Source organism: Carlito syrichta, unplaced genomic scaffold, assembly GCF_000164805.1.
Source record: "Carlito syrichta isolate Samal-C Ts95f unplaced genomic scaffold, Tarsius_syrichta-2.0.1 Scaffold303363, whole genome shotgun sequence".
NCBI lineage: Eukaryota > Metazoa > Chordata > Mammalia > Primates > Tarsiidae > Carlito > Carlito syrichta.
The window spans coordinates 735,127-759,453 of record NW_007247459.1 but is presented as its reverse complement, the minus strand read 5'-3'; the positions used below and the strand labels follow the sequence as shown (position 1 = coordinate 759,453).

Sequence of the window (24,327 nt, the reverse complement as noted above, 5' to 3'; positions counted from 1 at the left end):
CTAGACACAGGAAATGCACCAGCCAAGCCTCTCCCAGTAGGGCCATCAATCAACCAGGGCCTGCAACCGCCCCAGGAAAGGTAGTCTCTGTTGCAAGTTTCTGTTGAAAGCCATGTGTTGGAAGGTAAAACAAATAGGCTGTAAAGTGGGTGTGGATGGCACCAAGGGAAATGTGACACCCACAAAGGCTTCTCATACCAACAGTTTATCTGGCCAAAATGCTGCACATGTGGAGAGCTCCATAAAGAAAGGTCATTGGCAGCTTGGTTCCTAAAGCAGGGGTGTCTGTGTAAGGTTCTCTCACTCCACCTCACCCCTAGTGAGCCACATAGTGTGGGTCCTTGGGCAGCAGGGCCAGCAGACATAATCACAGACTGCATTTCTGTTTCTCACTTCTACCACCCAATGGCAGTAGAGACTTTCATTTTCATTGGCCCTCTCTGGACAGAAGGTCATGCCCTATACCTGACCCGGGCAAAACATATCTGTCCTGTCTATATCTTACCAAAGACTTTTATTTTATATGGAGACGTTGAGTTATCTCAGGACATAGTGGCAAAGAGTTAAAGTGTGTGCTTCCCCCATTTTAATAAAGGCTTGTGGGAAAACAACATCTTAAACTGAAATAATGAATCTCCAATGATAAAATATCTGGCTTCAAAAGAAAGCATGAGGGGTAGAATTATGCGGGGAAGGGGGCATTTCTGAAAATTAAAGGCGAACCACAAAGCCAGATACTCCGTGCCCCTTACTTGGGCCCAAGTGACCAGAGGTTGTGGGTCACCCTAAATAGGTTCAGCAAGTCATCTCCTCCCCGCTGGGGATATTATAGCCATGCTTCTCCTAGTTTCACCCACAGGAAAATCCTGGGTACTTTCCAAACCTGTGTCTTTATGAGGAGCCCAGCTCTTGCCTTACCTATCAACGGCACAGAATCAGATGTTGCCGGCATGATTTCAGCCACAAGCAGCATGAAGACAGTAAGAGAGAGCAAAACCGTGATCCCTAAAACATAAACACACAGTGGTTCCTTAGCAAACCATACACTAAGTCCTCAATTCTGCTTTACAGGGTTCCCTAACCCGAGATTCACAGAACTACAGAAGGGCTGGAGAATGTCACAGGATGTATGGTTTCCCTAAATGTGGGCAAGTGCATTTTCCCGGGAACAGTCCAAACCATTGGCCAGAGTTCCAAAGTCCCTGTGGGAGACAAGCTTAGGATCCAGAACTCTGGAAGGATCAACACATGCTAAAAAATTTAACTTGGCATAATTACCTCTCACTTTCCTTATTATATTATTATTAAGAGGTAGTTTCAGATAGCCAGAAAAAGAAAATATGCAGTCTAAGACCTGATTTCAGGTGTTAAGTTTGCTACTTATTAGCTGTGTGACCTTGGATATAACATTCAACCTTTCTGAGCCTCAAACTCAGAAGACAGGGTTTGAGAATGATTTCTACCATATGCCACATAGGATCTTTAGTAACTCTTTAAGATAGTGAGAACACATTTCGCCATTCAAAATCTTAGTTTTCTTGTCTTTGTATATGAGTGACCTTAAGGAATTACACTGAATATAGCAACATTGAAATGCAAGTTGATATTAAGCTAAGCTGTTCCCCATCTACAATGAATGCCAAGGGTCACCATCAAGGATCAGGTGGGGTAGCAGAAGGGGAGAACTTCAGGCCCCTCAGCGCAGAACTGAGCTGGGCCCTCCCTGTGCAGGCCCACTTTCCACATAGGAGCTGAGGACCTAAGGGTCCTATAGTATTCTCAGGAGGGCACGGCCATCCAGCACGCAGCCTGAACCAGGAGTCTCCAGTGTCCTGGAGCCATCCTGGCCTAGTAGGTAAGTATAGGATGAACCAAGCAGGCCCTTGCAACCCTCATTGAGCCCTGTAGAGCTGGCCTCAAGGAAGGGCCACCGGTCTCAGACTCTGATCCTTGACTCTCATCAGAGATCCAGGCACTTACCCAGGGAGATTTTCTCCCCGGAGTCTGCAGGAAGCAAGAACACCAGCAGGGCAAGGGCGGAGATGAGCACACAGGGGATGAGCAGGTTGAGGCCATAGTAGAGGGTTCTGCGGCGCATGGTCACTGTGAACGTGACGTCCGGGTATGGCTCCTTGCAACACTCGTAGAACTTCTCGTTCCTCTTGCCGGGGATTCCTCCGTGAGGAGGAAGAGAAAAGGAGCCATCGTTAGAATGCAACACATTACTGTTTATTTTCATGTGTATGCCACACATAAGCACAGCCTTGGAGTTTGCAAAATGCTAAAAACTTGGGTGATTAGTGCTTGAATAAGCCCTTGCTAGTTTATTATAGAGTTAAGAGCATCTTAGTGGTAGTTGAGTAAATTGGTAGATATTATTTTGATGAACTGGAAATACATGATTGTAATAATACATCACCCATTTTATACCATTAAAAATGTAATCATTATTTTTCTCTTTTAAATAATCAAATCTAGGTTCCCACCAACTGCAATTTGCTGTCCAACCTGCTTTTAGAAGTAGAGTGGATTTGAATAATGTGAGGATACCTATATTAGCACTGATTTACTCAAACGTCCTCTCTTTAGTTGCAAGCTCGTCTTGGAAAGTCTGGCATATCCTAATTGTATTTTGTTTCTCATTCGATAGTGCTCAGTAAATTATGGAGACTGCTGAGGAGTTCATTGAATACTCACACTGAAAGGGATAGTGGAAAATCCCAAACAATTTAAGCTAGCTCAGGAATAAAGCAGCTTTCTTCCAGGCTGCTGGTCTCAAGGCTTACCCATGAGGTCCCACTCTCCGTTGGGGATATAGCCACTGATATCTGCCTCCTGCATCTGCAGATCCAAGGACCAGCCTCCGTAAGACCAGGAACCAAACTTCAGTGTGCACTTCTGCACATCAAAGGGAAACCAGCGCACGTCGATGTAGCAGGAACTCTTGAATATGCCTACATGGGTGATGGCAACAGTCAGAAGACAGACCCAGAAGCTGACTGAGATGTCCTCGAAACGCACAGCAGTTCCTCCAGCCAGTCCTGCCCCTCCAAACTGAGCTAACCCTGTCCTGAGCAAAGGGCTTTTTTTTTTGCCAAATCTCTAGAATAGCTCAGCTGAAGCTTCACTGTCTTTTAAAATTCAAACACAACTCTGACACGTTCTGTCAAAGACTGTTTTGTGGACTTTCTTTCCAAAAAACCTCGCTCTACAAAATTGCCTTTACCAAAAGCATCTTCAGACTTATAAAAGTAAAGAATGTAAAAAACTCAAAGAATTTGATAAAAATGAAGGGGTTAAAATCTGAAAGGTAGGGGTGTGTGTGTGTGTGTGTGTGTGTGTGTTTGTGTTTAGTGTGGGTCTGGGACAGGTATTTTCTTTGGGTTAAAAACTGGGAAAACACTCGATTATCTAGAAATGTACTTTAGGTTCTAACTGAAGCTAGAATTTTAACTAGTTTAAATTGTAGATCAAGAACAGAAAAAGAACTGACAGGTTTAAGTTGAAGAGATAGTGCTTGGATACAAGAAAGAGTTTCCACTGACAATTCAAAGCTATTCCAGGTCGGGGCAGGTTGAAAGTGAAGTTCCAAGAGGGCCATGAGGAGGAGATAAGGAAAGGTCACTCCAGTAACTCACACCCAGCGCTCTTCCCTATCCAAAGAAGGATCAGCTGGCTTGGGAAGAAGTGACTAGCTTAAGTGTCCCAGGGATCCTGGAGCAGGGCAGGAGCTCTGCAAATTTCTGCTACTGAATTAAGAAAGCCATGCATGGAGGAAGGGTCTTTCGAACAAGGACACCACCCCCTGTCTAGTTGGGAAAAGATAATACACTCTTTATCCCCTCAAGTTCTTTTATTTTGAGTTGGAGTCTCACTCCAACGCCCAGGCTGGAGTGCAGTGGCATGCTCACAGCCACCCCAGCATCGGCCTGCTGGCCTCAGGCGATCCTTCTGCCTCAGCCTTCCAGGTAGCCAGAACTACAGGCGTGCACTACCATGCCCGGCTAATTTTTTTTCTTTATTGTAGAGATGAGGTCTCGCCAAGTTTCCCAGGCTAGTCTTGAACTGGTGGGCTCCGGCAATCCTCTCACCTCAGCCTCTCACAGTGCTGGGATGACAGGCTTCAGCCACTGTGCCCGGCCCCTTCCTTCAAGTTCTTTTAAGTGTGAACTGTAGCGCTGTATCAAATGTTCAGCGAAATCTGTTGCCATCACCCATTAATATGCTGGGTGCCCCATGGTCTGCCACATGGTCTGCAAATTAGAAGGTTCTATAACCTTGTAAATCCATTTCCATGAAATGACCCACAAAAGAGAATTTCTAGAGACAGAAAACAGATCAGTGGTTGCTGGGAGTGGGAATGGGGATTGGCTGCAAACAGGCAGAAGGGATCTTTGTGGGGCGATGGGACTGTTCTAAAACCAGATTGTGGTCATGGTTGCATAACTCTGTAAATATACTAAAAATTGTTGAATCATGCACTTAAAATGCATGATATGTAAATTCTACCTCAATAAAGCTATTAAAAAATAAACACATGACACAGGGGAAGTCATGTTGTAATCAAATCTCTATTTTAAAGCCAAAATATTCCTTTTCACCCATGTTTCCCTAACCATGACAGAGCAGTGTCCTGAGCCAATTCTGTACTTCCCCAGGATACCCCAAGCCAGGCAGCTGTGAGCCTTCCCTAACGGTGTGAGGGAGGCCCTCATGGTCACAGCACAATATGTTCGGTCCTGATAAGGGTCCTGGGCCACTGAGGGGGGGACACAGGAATGGAGCCCCAGAAGAGGCTGCTGCACTCAGGCAGCTCAAGGATCAGGATTGTGCGCCTGTTGCCGAAAATAGCCTCAGCCTTCAAACAATCTGCAGCACCATGTTCTTCTACACTGGTGACTACTGGAGGTTGTTTTCTAAAATAGCCCTCATAATAGAATCGGCACCGTGCAGGCTTGGAGAGAAAGACCTTCCATGTGAAGGAAGGCTTACCCCCCAGCCTGTTGCAAGGGGCCTGCTGTGAGGAGGAGATGCCAGGCAGTAGCGGGAAAGCAGATGCTCTGAGACAGAAAATTGGCCTTCTTCAATCTGAGCAAACATTGCTGGGAGGCATCTACCTCTGGCAGGTTCAGTCACTCACTCATTCATTCATTCAGGGGCGGATTCTAAGGTGAGCAGACACAGATTCTGCCCATGGGATGCGAACCACCTGCCGACAGGGAAAGCATGTAAACAACCACCCCAAAAACCAACGCCAGCCTGGCTGTGCGCTGCAAGAGGGGCTGAAAGGCCTGAGACAGCAACTGACTGTTGGAGGGGGTCACGTGTGAGTGTGTGAGTGTGAGATTGTGTGATGTGTGTGAGGTTGGGATATGTGTGTCTGTGTGAGCGTGTGTGATGTATGTGAGGTGTGTGTGACTGTGTGTGATATGTGCATGTGAGTGTGAGTATGTGAGTATGAGTGTGGTATGTGAGTGCATATAAGAGTGCAGAAGCTTGTGTATGTGTTAGAGTAGGTGGTATGTGTGTGAGGTGTGTGTGGTATGTGCATGTGAGTGTGACACTGTGTGGTGAGTATGCTTGTGTGGGTATGACAGTGTGGTGTGTGTGTATATGAGCATGCATGTGAGAGTGTAGAAGCTTGTGTATATGTGATAGCATATGAGTATGTGAGTATGAGACTGTATTAGAGTGTTTGTGTGTGTGTATGAGTGTGTGTGGTATATGCATGTGAGTGTTTAAGCACGTGAGTGTGTGATATGTGTGAGATGTGTGTGTACATGTCAGAGCATATGAGTGTGTTTGTGGTGTGTGTGTGTGTGTGTGTGTGTGTGTGTGTGTGTGTGAGAGAGAGAGAGAGAGAGAGAGAGAGAGAGAGAGAAAGTGAACAGTAACCATAAGATAAGGAGATATATGTAGGCTGCCTGCAAGTAGAAAGTTAAACGAAGCAAACAGTTACAGTGGGGAAGATATTCTTAGAAAAGAATATGTTAAAAAAAATCTTCTGAAGATCAAAAAACCCAACTGTTAATAGTAGTTTGCTAAAACATATCCTGGATGTACCTCAAAAGCTGTAACCCGATTTCCCATGTCTGGATGGTCCATTGAGCAGCCCAGGGCCCTGTGAATCCCATTGAAATGAAGGGCTGATGCAGAAAGAATCAATCCAGAAAGTGTGAACCACTGAGGGATTGAGAGAAACTCCTTCAGGAACAAGTAGGTCACTAACAAGTAGCACTCCCTTGAAACCACTGGACCGGATCAGGTATGTGACCTGCATATGCTCTTCAACTGACACATTCAAGACCAGATCCCCAGACCCACATCTCACCCCAGCAGCTACAGGGCTGCACCTGCCAAAATGCCGAGTCTGGAGGGAAGGACAATGGCAAGCCGGAATGGAGGAGCGAGGCCTGTAGATCTAGCCTGCAGGTTGCAAGGTGAGGTGGAAATTACCCAGCAAGGGAGACTCACTTTAGTTGTAGATTAACTTTGAAGAACACAAGGCAGAAATAAGAACACATGATACTCACTGGCAAAGACGGCTTGAGCCATCAGGAGTCCGAGACGAGTGAAACACATGAAAACACAGAAGAGAATAAAGAGGAGGGGTGGGAGTGACCAGAGGGAAAAGATCCTCGGTGTCCAGATCTGGTCAACCACACAGGTGGTGCTGTCCACACTGTCACCCAAACTCAATTAAGTGTTCTCACTGGAGGAGGACAGAGAGGTGCAACTTACCTGGAGGGAGGTACTGGCAATGTCCAGAAGAATTCACCAACACGTTGGTGTGGAATGTGGCGTCAAAGCGCTCATCAGCACTGGAACAGGAAAAGATGTAATGAGCTAGTGCTGCCAGGCTGCAGGCTTCCTGATGCCCTTGGGTCTGTCACTGTGGTTGAAGCAGCAGAGCTTTGAGGGGCTCCTGCCTGTACCAGGGCAACTCCACAGTGAGAGTACCCCTGCAGCTCACCTGTGAGGTCTTCTCAGAGCACAGCTTGGGAGGGGCCCCAGTCTGCCCCCATTTCAATTTTCACACTGAACTATGATTTTTTTCATAATGTATACAAGACAAAGCTCTAAACCAAACGGAAACCTGAAAAAAGGTTAGGAGGACACCAGCAGATGAGACATTCCACCACATATGTGGAGATAAAGAGCAGGTAGGTGGGAGCAGGCAGCCACCCCATCAGCCCTGTGGGGCGGGGATTTCGACCTGCTGTGTTCAAAGCTCTAGGTCCATCTTCTGGAATGGAGCCAACAATGACTGGTGCTTCACACATATATTGTGAATGTTTGCAACTACAGGTGTGGGAGGGGGCTGGACACACACAAAGCCCCAGAGGGTTCAGGCTCCACAATGACTGATGACAAGAAGGAAGGTGGGTGAAGATAGCAGAATTGAGTACAAATCTTAGATGAATGCTCCCCAGCCCCCTCCCACCCATGTTCAAGGTTCCTGCAGCCAGGAGTTAACAACTAGGATAAAAGTACACACACACACACACACACACACACACACACACACACACACACACACAATGAAGAAACAGCAACAACTAAACCAACAGCGTGTATTAACCATGTCTTATATTTTCTGTCCTCTAATGCTCTGACATCTGGGGCCTTGTGAACCAGGAGGGACCTGGGAGGAGAGTCAATTCCCAGAGATAGTAAAAAACGTGTTCCAGAGCTTGCAGTTCAAATACAAACCAATCAATCCAGAGCTCATGCTCCCAGACACCTCCCTTATCAGGCTGTTGCACTCGAGGTCACTATGCACCTGCCCCCATCATCCCAGAGCCTGGTACCAGCTAACCAGGAAGAGTGACTATGCCCAAGAATCTTCTAAAATTATTCAAACCAGCCAATCCTAAGTCTAAACCTGCTTACCCTGCCTCTCCCGTTCCTTCCTGCAGAATCCACAATAAAACATCTTGCCCACATTTCCACCCTTTTCTTTCTGCCTCCTGACCGACCCTGGTGCCTTCCCAGGACCCTGCATGCTGTGCTATGCCCCTGCTTCTAAGAAGTTAGAAGTAAAGTCTTCTTCCTTCATGATGGGCATTCTTGTGTCTGTGTGTCTTATCACGCCTGATTAAAATAAATCCCAATCACCCTTACAACACAGTCCTCCATATAAAGAAAAACAAACCACCTCAAAAAAACACAGGCAGCCAGTCAAGGTGCCAGAATGAAGTTCCCCTCACTTTGCCAAATGGGGCCCCTAATAAGAGCTGCCCATGTCTCCAGAGCCTCAAGCATCCCATCCTAAGCCTGGGATCTTCATCATGGAAAACGCAGAATCACAAATATTTAAGGACCATCTTCAGCAAGAGGCACACAATCAAGGATAGACACACAAAAAAGATCCAGAGTCAAAGAAAAGATTTTTTTTAAGTAATATTTTCACAAAAATTCAGAAGGATATTGCAATTAATAAAACAGAACAGTATGGAAATGAAAGATGATTTCTGAAATGATGTTTTACAAATGGGTGGGAGGTTTGGCTGATAGGAATCACAGAGATAAAGTGTAGGATAGAAATGAGGAACAGTACAGAGTGCAAAGCCAGGGAAACTTGCTTCACTCACAGAATCTCCATCCAAGACCATGAGAAGGAATGGGAGGGAGAAAATTACCAAAGAAGTTTCCTGCAGCAGAAAGAAACCACCCAAGCATGAAGGCATACAGGCATTCTCAAGAAACTTAAGGGCACTGAGAGCTTGTTTTCCAGGTATATGTCTCCTTGGTCAACTTTGGCTCAATGAGGGTGAAAACCGAGAAAGATGACATATGCTTTTAGACTAAACATGCAGATATCAAGAAAGGCACTTTCATGATGAGCAGTACCATAGGCCTAGAAAGGAGTGGGTACAAATCAGAGCAAGATGTTAAGATACTGAGGAGAGACCTGAATGGATTCAGAGCAAGGGCAAGGAGAAATAATGAGCTGGAAAACACCATGGTCTTAAATAAGGACACATTTAAAAAGTTCCTGTAATAAGAAAAAAGGCAACCAAAAACTCCAGGAAAAGATCATACAAGGAAGTCATGATTTGAATGTGAAACAAATAAAAAATGTGATGGAATTTAAAGAAAGGAAGGAAGAGAAGGAGGGAGGAAGGCAGGGAGAGAGAGAGAGGCCCAGCTGTCACAAAAGGACAATCTGCCCCCTTACTTCCACACACACAGGGAAAAAGAGAGGAGGAGGTAGGATCAAAGCGTAAACATCCTTTGCCTGACTGTGGTCTGCATCTGACTGTGTTAACGAGTTGCATTATATACAGTGACTGGGCACAAAACAGCTGAAATGTGGACCCGCACAAACTCACTTGGGAAAATTTCATGATTTTCAACTACAGTCTCTGGAATCCTCAGCTTCTGGGGAGGGACCTCAAGGTCTTTGCAAAAGTTTGACTTCAAAATTTTCTATTCTTTGGACGTGAAAATGGCAATAAAAGTAGACACTCACTCAAATGACTGTTAACACAATTTCAACTCTTCAGAGAATGCCAATGTGTTCATTTATATGGTCCGTTTAACTCCCTTTTGGGTGGAAGTTACACTGAAACACCTCTTGCCATGGATGTGTTTGCATCTGAATCTCTTGTAAAGGTATTACCAAATGAGAGTTCAGCTTTGCACTGCTCTTTTCAGAAATGCAAGTTTGTGCCTACAGGTACAGGGCAGCAAACCTGCACCAGACACGGCATACATCCCCCCTACGGTGCACCCTCAGCAGTAGCCACACAGAAAGTGGGGTCTGATGCATGTCACAAGAAAAACAGCTTTGCTTATTTTAAGCTTGGGTTTCTTCCTGTCTGACTTTCATATTTATAATACAGAATGCGAGCATCTGTTAGATCAGTGATTCAACTCTGGGAGAAAAAGGTTCCTACAAGCTTTTCCTTCCAGCATTTGGATCAACTTAATTGAAGAGACTCTCCAGATCACAAGGCAAATGGGTAAGAACAAGATAAGAGACTGTTGCCATTAGCAACACCTTACCTGTGTGACTCAGTGATATCTGAATATTGTTCGCCAAACAGAGTATTGAAATACATGAAATTTTAACACTGTAATTGTTGTCCAAATTCAAATCTTAAATATCCATGATGGCAGTTTTATGCCTCTTTCCCATAGGTGAATTGATTTTATAAGCATACAATATAAAAGTAAACTCTTGTAACAGATTTGTGCTAACACCACTTTATCTGTTTTGAGCATTAGGGCTGGTGATAAGATGTGTTTGAAAAAGGGCCCTGTTGTTAAACAGAGTTTGAAAACAGCTCTCTGAGACAGGAAATGAAGTATCTTTGAGACGAGTGACCAAAACCACCAATGACCTTGGTGGCCACAGCACTGGCAGTTTACATGAGGATGTCCAGATGCCAGCCAGCAGCAACCACAATGCCATGTGCTAATGCAGCCTTGCAGCTGCCAAATACCCATAACTGTGGAAATGGGGATGAGACCACAGAGACACATTTCACTCCTTACCCTGCTTTTGTGTGCATCTGAAATTTTCTATATTAATTTGAAAATGGTGAAATACATGTTTTTTTCCCTTGACTATTAGAAGACACTGTACTTGCAGAGTTCTTGAGGATGCCTGCCTATGGCCCCTCCATCCCTGCAAGAGCTGCCTTTCTCAGCTGCCTCTGTCACCCCCAGCCAGCATGCCCAGAGCTCACTCTTGGTGTGAAGAGAGCTCTGAGCCCCACTCCCACCACAGAGGGGTTGACTAGGGAAAATTTAACTCAAATATTCAAGATACAAACTATGTATCTTAGAGGGATGGTCAGGAGAAGAAGGCATCTGGACGGCTCTGATGATGGGTAGAGTTCCTGCAGATGGAAATGAAGGTGGACTGGACCCTGGCAAAGAGCATGGTAGGATCACACACCTGGAGATAAACCAAAAAGAGGGAGGCTCCAGGAGGTATGGTAAGTCCCAAGCAATAAGGCTAGAAAGAAAGTTTGGGAGCAAACCACTGATTGCCCATGCCAGGCAGGGCTCAGGTGCCCAATCCTTACGGGACTACATGCTGTGCTTTTGGACGTCCATGGCAGCACAGGCAGGGAGAGCCCATGGGGCACAGGTGGATCCTGTGGGTCTGGGCGTAGACCTCTCCCTCCCTTATACCCCCTGGCATCCCACACAGTGGTACCTGGTCTCATCCCTGCAAAGGGCTCTGAAGCAAGAGCCTCTGATCCCTTTCCAGCTTCCTGCCTCAAGAGGATCTACAGTATCAACCCCCATGGCTGCGCCTGGAGAGACTCAACCTTAAGCCAAGAAATGGGAAAGTGACCATGCCATCTTCAGACAAGGTGTTACCTGGCCCAGGGGCCCAGCTGTCAGCACCTTGAGAAAAACAAAACAAAACAAAACAGGTGGCCCAGTCATCAAAGAAACCCAACAAGATCAACCCCCACCTGGGCATGTGCTCACCAGAATGAGAATCTGTGTTCAAGTAAACAGGAGTAATTTTTTAAAAAAGAAATCCAGATGCACTGTACTGCTGCAAGGAGGACGCTATGTGTGGGCTCAGGATGATCCAAATTAATAAGGTCTCATGTGACACTAATCCCATTCCCTCTGAGCTCTCATCATCCTTGAAAGACTGAGAGGGAAGAGCAGAAGAGATGAAAATTTTATCTATCTTTAAAAAGTAAGGAAGGAGGAAGCTCCTCTATCTCAGAAGACAGTGGCTTGAAGGTGCTATTTAAGTCCCTTAAGGGAAGAAAAAAGTCGCCAATTCCATGTGAAGACACTACTAATAGAAGGTATGCCCAGATTTCAGAAGGAAAACAAGACTAGATTTGAGAGAGAGAGAGAGAGAGAGAGAGAGAGAGAGAGAGAGAGAGAGAGAGAGATGTGAGAGAGAGAGAGAGAGAGAATGTGAGAGAGAGAGAGAGAGAGAGAGAAAGAGAAAGAGAGAGAGAGAGAGAGACCATTCCATTGGATATTTTGATTTAGCTCTATATTTTCATCTAAATTGTTATGGATATGCAACCGACAATGTGGTCTGTCATAGTTCATGACCAAAAGGTCTTGAACAGAATGAAATTTTTATAGTCATTTCTACCTGCCAGAGGTTCCATTTCTACCTGCCAGAGGCAGAATTCTGGGGTATCAGCAGGAAGTTTCTAGGAGAATCCATTCAAGAATCTTTTCTTTATCCACCAATTTACATGTTATATTAGATGGAACATGGATATTATAACAACTATAACAATTAGATATGTTGTTAAATGGATCATAACAACATTATAAATAACAGAGGATAATATTATATTCTGGGCTCCCCATTTAGTTTCTGGGCTATATTAGTTTCTGGGCTCAATATTTAGTTCCTTGAGTTATATGTCTATCCCTGACCCAATACAACATCATCCTCATTTTTATGGCATGATGAAAGTGTTGACCTCATTTGGTTCTTTTTTTAAAAATTATCTAGCTAATCTTGACCCTTTGCTCATTATTGTACATTTTAACACCTTGTACGGTTTTACAAAGACTTGATTAAGTTGGAATTACATTAAATTTACTTGGAATCACATTAAATTTTGTTTGGAAAAATGTTGGGCACCTTTGTGATATTGAGTATTCCCAGGCATAAATATGATACAATGCAGCATGTATGTAGGTCTTCCTTAGATTTATTTATTGATACTTTTTAACACCTGTAGATATTAAAAATAAAATTAGTTAAAGTAGATAGTCTCTAGGGTTTTTCTATGTAAAAAAATATATGTAGTCCACAAATGATGATAACTTAGTATATTTCTTTCTAATCCTTAAATATTTTATTATTTTACTTTTCTTACTATTGAGATTAATATGACCACTAAGATATTTTTTTAAAGTGATGACAAATGGCATCTTTATTTTGTTCCACATATAGAAAGTTCTAATGTTTCAGCATTAATGAGCTCTTGGTAAAGACCCTGTGTCAGGTTAGGTGAGGTTCCTACTAATTCACAAATGGCTGTTAAATATTAGAAACAACCTTCAGTGGGTGAATGGATAAATAAACTGTGCTACACCCGGACAATGGAATATTATTCAGCACTAAAAATAAAGTAGCTATAAAGCCATAAAAAGCATGGAGAAGCCTTTAAATGCATATTACTAAGTGGAAGAAGTCAATCTGAAAAAGGCTACAGACTGTGTGATTCCAACGACATGACATTCTAGAAAAGATAAAACTGTGGGAAGATCAGTGGTTACCAGGAGTTAGGGAGATGGAGGGATGATTAGGTGGAGCACATAGGATGGGGGGGCAGTGAATCAACTCTGTATGATACCATAATAGTGGATACATGTCATTATATATTGTCCAAACCCACCAACAGTGAACAATGCTGTAAACTATGGATTCTGGGTTATAATGATGTATCAGTGTAGGTTCAACAATTGTAACAAATGTATCCTTTGGTGGGGGATGTTGATAATGGGGGAGGCTATGCTTTTGTCAGGGTAAGAGGAATATGGGAACTTTATACTTTGTACACAATTATGCTATGAACCCAAAATTGCTCTAAAATATTAAGTCTATTTTTTAAAAATCTAGTCAATTTTGTTTTTTCCCCTATTTTTTTCTAGAAAATACTAAATCTATCTAAGTGTTCAAAGTTTTGGCATAAAGTTATTAATAATATCCTATTTTAAAAATACCTGTCCATAGTTACAAAACCTTAATATCTAGTAAATGTTTGCTTGGGCCTCGTTATTTTCTTAAAAATTATCCCCTGAGGTGTGTTTATTTTATTTATTTTTTAAATTTTTCCTTCGTTGGTCTCTTTTTAAATAAATTTATAGACATCTTTATTTTTCCTTCCTTCTGTTTTCTTGGGATTTAATGTTATTTATTCTAAATTTTTGAGATTGGTAATTAACTCACAAATTTTTCTCAAAAGGATTGAAGAAGTTTTTAGGATTTTGGGGAGAAATATTTTTTGATATTTTCAAACATAAGCATTTAATGCTATGTATTTCCCCCTACATATATACACACATGTGAATGCATGCATTGACATACACACACACATCCCACATGCTAAATTTTTTAAAATTTCAGTTTGGGTATTTACTTCTCCAGATATTTTAGTAGAGCAAGGATGTATTTATTTCTGTATCTATATCTATATATTGGATAAGGTTTGCTAACTATATAATTAAAAATTTCTATACCCTTACATTTTTTTCTCTTTTTGAGTGATCAATTACTAAGTGTATGTTAAAATCTTTGAATCTAATTATAAATTTATTCAACATTCTTGAAATTCTGCTAATTCTTCTTCAACACTATTTCATTAAATGCATACATGTAATGCTTACTATATATTATTAGATTTTTAAATTTTCATCATTATGACTTGGCCTTCTTTAACCTCAATTATGTTTTTTTTCTTACTCTGTATGTGCTGCAAACATAGCCATTCACATTTTATCTTGGTTTTTGTTTGTCAAGTATATCACATTCCCTTTTTTTTTCCGCCTCTAGTGTACATGTAGTTTAGTTTCATCAAAACACCTTTTAGTTCATATACATATATATATATATATATATATACGTGCATGTATACATATGAATACATATGTTTGTGTGTGTGTGTGTGTGTGTGTATAAAATCTGTTTTAACCAGATGCCGAATCCCTTTACTGCTTTTGCCTTGTCTTTAGTCATGTTTGTTTTTATTTCTACTATCTAATGCTGTGCTTTTGATTTCTCTCTCCTTTTATGGCATTATTCCTTCCTTTCTTTAGGTTTCTCACATTTTCTTTATTCCGCCCCACTCTGCCCCCTGCTTGTTTGGAAGTTAAACATATTATTCTTACGTTTCCAGTCAGTGGTTGCTCTTACATGTTTAACTTACACATTTTACTTAAAGCTGACATCTCTGTGGTTCCAGAGCAATGCAAGTACAATTAAGTGTTTGTTGTACCTCCAAGCACTGTCCAAGTTACTATTCACATTACATTTTCCAATAGTGTAACCCCACTTTGCTTTTAAAACTCCCAAGTTCATCTTTATTATCTTACACATCTAAACCTGCTTATATTTATCTACATTTTTACCAATGGCTTTGCTCCCTACCCCTTCTCATACCTTGTTCCTAAGTGTATCCTACTGTGATTTCTTTAATATTAGCATGGTCCCTTCATGGTAAACTCCTTTAGTCTTTGTTTTCCTGAAAATGTCTTGATTTTCCCCCCATGGAAGGATACCTCAGCTCAGAACAGAACTCTAGGTTGACAATTACTTTCTTTCAGGGATTAAAAGACAATTTTTTTTTTTTCTGGCTTCTGTTCTTGTCTTTGAAAGGTCTACAGTCAGTTTAGTTGCCATGCCTTTGCTAGCAAGCAATTGTTTTTCTTTCAATGTTTCTAGGATCTTTTTTTGGGTTTGGGCATTCTGCAGCATTTTTTGCACAGTATGTCTCTGGCTCATTTCTTATGACTTAGCTTTCCTCAGACTTTTATCTCCTGAATTTGAGGAAGTCTGTTTTTTCATCAATATTATTAAATTCTCAGCTGTTCTTTGGGGACATAGCTTCAACTGAAAAAAACTTACTGTGTTTCAATAGGAATCTATGCATTCCCCATAGTATATAAATCTGAGTTAGCTACTCTCGTCCTGGTCATTGTCTCTGAGCTGTTTTGCAGCTGTCTGGATTGTAGGCAGTTGATAGATGTGTAAGTTTTGAGTTGTCGAGTGATGATTTTATTAGAAATGCTCTAACGTCCTGCCTCCATAGATTAAAAGCAAGTTTTATGTCCATTTACTATTTGACTCAAAAATTCCTTTACTCCATATAAACTTGTAACTTTATATGAACTTTTCCACTGAACTGACTAGAACGTCTATCTGGCTTCCTTGTGTCATGTGAGTGAAATAAATTCTTTAACATGTGTTCATTTTTATATCTGTATGTGAGTCACAACTTCACCTGTTTTCTGAAAACAATCTTTTAACATTTCTCCCACATTCTATTCATTATTGCCTTCTACTATACTGGCCAATGTATGAGGCAGCACCTATCCTCCACCTATCAGGCGGTCTCTCCTGGTGGGGGAGGAGGGAAGGGACTCCAGGCATCCCTTCCACATGTGCCATACGTGCAAATGTGGAATAATACCACATCCATCAAAAAATTGCGAGTCTATGTAAAGCGTTTGAAACAACCTGGCCCACAGAAGCACGACAGAGTGTTAGCTATTGTCGCAACTACCATAAATCATTCTTTCCTATTTTCCATCTATTTAGCCTGCCATGATTCATCCAGGAAATTGCCTCTGCTCCTTCGACTGTATCTTGTCTGACACTCCATGCATGCGTCCACTGAGTTTTTAATTTTGGTGGCTATATTTCTCATCTCTATTAATTTTACTTCTTTTTAAAGGGTGCCTTGCTCATTTCTTATGTCTTTCATTAATTGTGCTTAGTTATTTAAAATTGTTTATTAGTTTCAATTGTATCAAGTTCTTAAGTCTCCAAATACGCCTTTTGCTGTATTAGTGAATGCTTACTCAAAATGAGCTGTTTCTTTATATGTTTTAACTTTAATTTGCCGTTCATCTGTAGCAGATTTTTTAAAGTATAACCTCCATCATAACTTCTATACTGCTGTATTTCTGATGGAGTCTTTGTAGCATTTTCTGTAAAATGTAATGAGGTCTGCAAGGCACAAGAGCTTAAGAGACAACAGATGCAGTAATGGTTTCGGGAGAGGATGGAAGTGGGGAAGAGGATACGGGGGAGAAATGAGCAGAGCCCCAAGGCTCTCCTCTCCCAGCACAGCTCACACACTTGGATGCTGATCGCAGCATGGCTCAGGCTGCCGAAAACTCGTGGCCCAAACCCTGATTCACCACCCACAGAGCATGCTCAAGGTACATGAAACTCACTGACTGGACAGACCAGACCAAGTCTTCAGTCTGCACGCGGCCAGGATAAACTGCTGCAATTTCCTTGGGGGACACTGAGCCTGGCCTCAGGGACATCTTTCCGGCTCCTCTATGTTCCTTCCCGTCAGGTGCCCCAGAGCCTCATGGGCTGAGATCACTTTTCATGCCACTACGTTGTGGGGCTGGGATTTTCTAAGTTATGATAGTTATATCAAACAAAACCTCAGATGAACCAAAGTCGGCACCCTCTTCTGCCTTCTGTGCCTCTATGAAGTTCCCATGGAGGACTTTAGGCATGCCCTAGCACAGTCAGCTTTTTTTTTTCATTAAAAAAAGTCAGCTTTCTTTTTCATTATCTTGTGTTGGAGAGTAGTTTTGTTTTGTTTTTTCCTATTCCAACTTCTAAAAGGGCAGCCCTTCAAGGGCCCTAGTCCTGTCCTCTGCAACTCTGTTGCATTCCCATGAAAGTTCCTCAGCTCCAACCCACATCGTATGGAGCAAGGAAGAGGAAGCACAGGTTTTAATCCTGCCTTGTTTGGAAATTACTTTTGTGACTTAGGATGATTTGCTGGGCTCTACCCTCGGAACCTACTCCAAGCCTTGGCATTCCTAACATGAAGCTGTACATAGCCTATTTCAACTGATGTGAAAGAGTTCATGAAATGAAAAAAATTAACTTCCATTCTTAAACGATGTGACCTGTTATGCCCCTTCTGGCTCCAGACCTATAAACGAAGGGAAAACGGAAAGCTAAGCATCCCCACCAGTGAGAGAAGACGTGTGGTGACACTGGTGTTATGGTGTGTACAAAGACTGTCCGCCATATGTGGAAATCCACCTGTAAAGGGTTGCTCAAGACACTAGGACAAATGCAACAATGTTGAGCCCTGCCCATGTGCTCTTTAAGTGATAAGGCTGGCCTGGCATCACCACAATGGGGAACCCAAAGTTCATTCCTGAGGTTCACTAGGAACTGACTGAAAAGTGGCCAGACTGATTTTACAAAGAGTTTTTCTCTTTCGTGTGAGTAAAGCAACTGACCAACATTAATCTGAATAAACATAATGTGGAAATAAACAAGCATATGCTTTCAGAAAAATACCACTTGCTATGGCAGAATAAATAAAATAAAAATTGACAAGGAGGTAATAAGGTTCAAATGATGAGGTTAAATGATAAAGGTTAAATGAGGTCAAAAGGTTGGGGCCCTATTCTGATGGGATTGGTGGCCTAATAGGAAAAGGAAGATACCAATGCTTGCCTCCCTCCCCCTCCCCCCGGCTGCCACATGACGACACAGGGAGGAGGAAGCTGTGTCTACACCAGAGATTTCTCACCCGGGAACCAAATCGGGAACCTTGATCTTGAACTTCCCAGCCTCCAAAACTGTGAAAGAATAAATGTCTGTCAGTTAAAATCACCCAGTTCGTGGTATTTTATATGGCAGGCCGTTGACTATTACTATTTCTAGGTCTTCCTAAGAACGCGAACATAACATATAAATAAGCCTAATATGATTGCAAACAGTACAGAGAAGAATGCAGAGGAGACAGCACCCTCATAACATGAGCAAGGGCATGGTGCTGAGGTCCTGAGGTGTTCTCTCCAGCTCGTACACAATAAGTCCCCAGCATATGGGTGAGTTCCATTTAAAGAATGCTTTCATAAGTCCAATTTGTTTGTAAGTTCAACAAAGTTAGCCTAGGCACCCAACTAACATAATTGATTATATAGTAGTACTATACTGTAATAGGTTTATAATACTTTTCACACAAATAATACCTGAAAAACAAACACAAAAAAACTATATAGCAGTGTAAAGTACACAAAAGTACAACTACTTGTAGAGGGTGCATACAAGTGACAATGTACACCAGATATGTGAACTAACTTACATGATTGGACATGCAAATACATGTTCGCATCTTCGAAAGTTCATGACTTGAAGGTTCATATATAGGGAACATACTGTATTTGACTGGGTTCTGGAGAAGTTGAAACTGAGGAGTTAACTTGATCAGGTCTGCTTGTCTGCTTTTGGTTACTTGATTTTTTTCCCTTTTACCATGAAGCTGAAGGCCATGGTAACTGAAGGCCTTGTTGCTGAATGCCAAACTTAACCTTCACTGGCTACTTTATAGATAATATTCAAAGGTCACCATGTAATGGTCATTTCTGTTGTTTTTCAGGAACTTGGGCCAGCTCCTGTCCAGTTCAAACTGGCTCAACTGGGTCTATGCAAGTGCCTTAGACATGGCCTTTTGATGTCAGAGAACCAAATCTCCACTATCAGATCATACCACCAATGATTTTTTTTTTACATATGTCCTATAAAATGCCATGAACCCTGACTACACTTGCACAGAATGAGCCTGCTACTTCATTTTTCCCCACTGCCAATCACTTTTCCCCATATCCTAGACTACCTCACTTCCCTAACACATAAGTATCCCCAAACCTTTTCTTTGCTGACACAGATTTGAGAGCTGTTCTCCTGCCTCCTCATTCTGTAGCCTTGCAAACAAATCTTTTCACTTTTGCAAAACCACTGTTACAGTGATTGATTTACTGCACATGGGTGGAACAGACCTGGATCTGGTTGGTAAGAAAGCCTGTGGCAGGCACAGACAAAACAAGTCCTGAGGAAGCCTGCTGCCTCCACCCAAATGACAGGAAAGAGGCAGCCTGACAGAAGGAACATGCTTAGTCAATAGCCCCAACCCAGTGAAACCCTACCAAAAACAAACAAATAGACTCCATCAACAACCTCATCAGCAAAGGCTCAGAGAGAACTCAAGCCTAGCTTCTAATATCACCAGGCAAAGACAAGGCCAAGTGGGCACCTTGGACTTCATCTTGACGCAGTAGTAACTAGGTGCAACATGCATTATCACTGAAGAACACTTGGGGAGCCTGGACATCTACTCACCTGGCAGTACCAAGGTACCCCTCTCCCTCCCAGGTGTCAACACAGGCTAAGCGGAAACCTGGACCACTACCCTCCACCTGACAGTGTGAAGTGGCATCCTCCTTATTCCACTAGCACAGTGTCAGAGAAGACCTGGTAAAAAAGATGATTGAAACAAGACTTGGAGTGTCAGAAAATAATACTGCAAATGTCCAGGATACAATAAAAATTATCCATCATACATAAATCAAGAAAAATCTCAACTTTAATGAGCAAAGAAAATCAGCAGATGACAAAACCTAGATGATCCAGTAGATGGAATTCCGACATGGATTTTTAAGGCCATTATCACAATCCTGGTTTAAAAGCAATTAGGAACATGTTTGAAACAAATGAAAAAGTAGAAAGTCTCAGCAAAGATATAAAAGATGCACAGACAAACAAAATAGAAATTTTAGAACTGAAAAATACTGTAACTGGAATTAGAAACATGCAGACTAGATTTAATAGTGGAGTGAAGATAGCAAAGAAAAAAAAATCAGTGATGCAGAAAAAATAAAAATTACTCAATATGAAAAACAGAGGTAAAATAGAAGAAAATTAGCAGAGACTCGGGGTCCTGTGAAACCATGGCAAAAGATCTGATATTTGCGCCATGAGAGTCTCAGAAGAAGAAGAGAAAGAAGATAAATATGAAAAATATTTAAAGAAATAATGGCTCAAAATTTCCCAAATTAAGCAAAATATATAAATCTATAGATTTGAGAAGCTGAGTGAAACCCGAACCAGATAAACCAAAAGAAATTTATAACAAGAATTATCATAATCAAACATCTGAAAATTAAACACAGGGAAATCTTGAAAGCAGCAAGAAAGAAATTAACCACAAGGGCAGAAAACCAAAACTAAACAACAAAAAATTCAAATAACAGCAGAATTTTCAACAGAAACCATGAAGACAAGAAGAAAGTGGTATAACATTTTTCAAATTCTAAGAGAAGATATCTGTCAATGCAGAATTCTATATCCAACTAAAATATCTTTCAAGAATAATGAAAAAATAACAAGTTATTTTAAGTTAAATTTAAACTAATAGAACTAGTCACCAGCAGAACTACTGAAAAAGTATGACTAAAGGAAGTTCTTGAAATGAAGAAAAATAATAACATAAGAAAGAAGATAACATTTCTATACTTCACTTGAACCAGTTAGATGTCAATACCACTAAACTTAATAAGTTATATACACAAAATGTAACATCTAGGTCAACTTTAAGATAGATATACAAAAAGACAATCTCAAAAACACTATAAATAAAAACTTCTAGAAAAAAATGTTTAGTAGTCCACAGAAAGGCAGGAAAGAAAAAACAGAAGAGCATGTAAATATACACCCTGCAAACATTATTAAAAAGAAAGTAGAGTAATTATATTATTATCAGATAAAGCAGACCTTAGAGAAAAGAAAATTATGAGAGACAGATGTAAATTTACATAATGATAAAAGCTCAATCCACCAAGAAGACAGAGCTTTTCCAAAAAAGAACGCATCAAAATATGTGAACTAAAAACTAATGGAAATTAAAAAAAAAAAAAAAAAGAATAGACAAATCCACAATTATATTTGGAGATTTTAATACTCTTCTCTCAATAACTGATGGTAGGACAAATAGACCAAAGGTCAGCTAGGATATAGAAAAACTTAACACACCATGAACCCTGCCAAACAACAGAACTTAATGGGCATTTAGTAAACTGTCTACCAACAACAACAAAAACATTATTTTCAAGTACTCACAGAGTATATACCAGTATGAATCAAATGGGAAATTAAAAACAATGAACTGAATAAAAATAGAAATACAGATACAATGTATCAACATATATATGTTGGTAAAGTGCTGATAATAAATTTATAGTAGTAAGTGTTTACACTAAGAAAGAAAAAATTTCAAGTCTGTATCTATACTCACGCCTCAAGAAACTAGAAAAAAAAGATAAGCCTCATAATGAAGTAGAAGAAAAGGAATAATAAGGATACAATTTTCATTTAAAATGTCACTGAGAAGAAATAACAGGAAAAAAAATCAATGAAACAAAAATCTGCTTCTTTGAAAAGATTAATAAAATTGACAAGCCAACATCAGGAATGTATCCAGCATATCACTACAGACCAACCCTATAGGAATCAAAAGGATATGAAGTAATGCTATGAACAAGTCTTTACAGAAATTAACACATAAGTTTAACACATATGAAATGCCTCCACTCCTTGAAAAGCATAAACCACCAAAATTTAACCAAGAGGATATGGATAAAATGAAGTGCCCTAAAACAATTTTAAAGCTGGGATTCATAATTTTAAAATTCCTGAAAAAACATATCTAGATCCTGATGGTTTCACAGGAGAATTCTACCAAACACTTAAGAAAGAATTAATACCAATTCTATAACTCTTTCCCAGAAAACAGAAGGGATAAAACACATCTACTCAACTCATTTTAAAAGGCTAGCATTAACCTGACACCAAAACTAGACAACAGGCAGTACAAAAAGAAAAAAACAAACACATAAATACTCCTAACAAAATGTCAGCAAATACAATTCAGCAGTATGTATAAGGAATTATACACATGACCAAGTGGAGTTTATTCCATGAGTACAAAGCTGGTTCAATAATTGAAAACTGATCAGTGTAATCTACCATATTAAGAAGCTAAAGATTTCATTCTTCTTATGGTTGTGTAGCTTTCCATGGTGTATAGGTAACACATTTTCTTTTTTCTTTTTTTGAGTTGGAATCTCACTCTGTCACCCAGACTAGGGTGCAGTGGCCGCTCCCGGCCACCGCAGCCTCGACCTGCTGGGCTCCATTGATCCTTCCACCTCAGCCTTCCAAGTAGCTGGAACTACAGGCGCGCGCTACCACACCCGGCTAATTTTTGATTTATTGTAGAGATGAGGTCATTTTCATTATAATTTGCAACAACATGGATGGAGCTATATAGATCATCATCCTAAGTAAACTGACTCAGAAATGGAAAACCAAACACCGCATGCTTTCACTCACATGTGGGAGCTAATTTGTCACAAAGATGGAAATAATAGACACTGGGGACACAAAAAAGGAAATAAAAGATATAGAGATTAAAAAAAGCAAAAAAGAAAACTGTTCTTATCTGCAGGTAGCATGGCAGTCTATGTGGAAAATCCCAAGGAATCTCCAAAATAAAATAAAACAATTTCAGCAAGTTCAGAAATACAAGCTCAATGTAAAATAACTGTATATCTCTATACCAGCAATAAATATTTAGAAACTGAAAATACAATACCATTTACAATTTGTCAAAAATGAAATACCTAAATATAAATCTAACCAAATACATATAGATCTTATTTGCTGAAAACTACAAAATATTTATGAAAGAAATTATAGAAGATTTAAATAAGGAGATATACCATGATCATGGATTGGAAGACTCAATATATTGGAGATGTCAGTTGTTTCCCAAAGGATCTGTAGGTTTAAGAAAATCCCTATCAAAATCCCACCAAAGGTTTTTGTAGATACAGACACACAAAGTCATTCTAAAATGTGTACAAATCAGCAAGAAAACTAAAATAGCTACAGCAATTTTGGAAACAAAAATAGAATAAAGTGAAAGAAAGTACTCTATTCCATGTTAAGCCTTACTCTATAGCTAAAATAATCAAGAGTATAGTAGTTTTGGTAGAGAAAGAGACATTGGTAGATTAATAGAACAGAACAGAGAACCCAAAAGTAGGCCCACACAAATATGTCCAACTGATTTTTTCAAAGCAATTCAGAGAAGGAATATAGCCTTTTCAATGAGTAGAGCTGGAAAAACTAAAAATCCGTGGGCAAAAAGATAAAACTTGATCTAAATCTCAGGCATTATATAATAATTGACACTAATGAACTAAAAATGAATCACAGACTTTAAGTTCAAAGGAAAAATTCAGGACTTAGGTCTAGGCTAAGAGTTCGTAGACTTGACATCATAAATATGATTCATCAAAATAAAATTTGATAAACTAAACTTCATTAAAATGTAAAAGAAAGAATACTTTTACTCTGTGGAAGCCCTGTTAAGAGAATGAAGAAACAAGCTACAGAAGAATAAAAACTATTTTCAAACACATATATGACAAAAGACTCATCTAGATAAAGAATTCTCAACTCTCAAAAGTAAAACAAACAAAACCCCACACAATCTATCAAGAAATGGAAAAAAAGACATAAGCAGATATTTCAATGAAGAGGATACAAAGATGACAAACCCATGAAAAGATGTTCAACATAATTCGCCATTATGGGAATGCAAATTAAAAATACAATAGGATATCACTACATAACTATCAGGATGGTGAAAATAAAAAACAGTGATAATACCAAGTCCTGGTGAGGATGCAGAGTAACTTTTTACTCTTACATTTCTGGTGGGAATTTAAACGAAACAGCCACTGTAGAAAAAGGTATGG

At 40.4% G+C, this 24,327-nt stretch overlaps 1 protein-coding gene across 2 annotated transcripts in view; it reads right to left on the bottom strand.

Annotated features, from left to right (window-relative positions):
• CHRNA7 (cholinergic receptor nicotinic alpha 7 subunit) overlaps nt 1-24,327 on the bottom strand; it is a 55,746-nt gene that overhangs the window by 10,682 nt on the left and 20,737 nt on the right. For both annotated transcript variants that reach the window (XM_008058485.1, XM_021712562.1), the window contains exons 3-6: nt 6,742-6,821; nt 2,787-2,954; nt 1,981-2,175; nt 919-1,005 (exon numbers count right to left, since the gene is read on the bottom strand). In XM_008058485.1, coding sequence (XP_008056676.1) covers nt 919-1,005; nt 1,981-2,175; nt 2,787-2,954; nt 6,742-6,821 — 530 coding nt within the window. The remainder of the gene's footprint in view (nt 1-918; nt 1,006-1,980; nt 2,176-2,786; nt 2,955-6,741; nt 6,822-24,327) is intronic.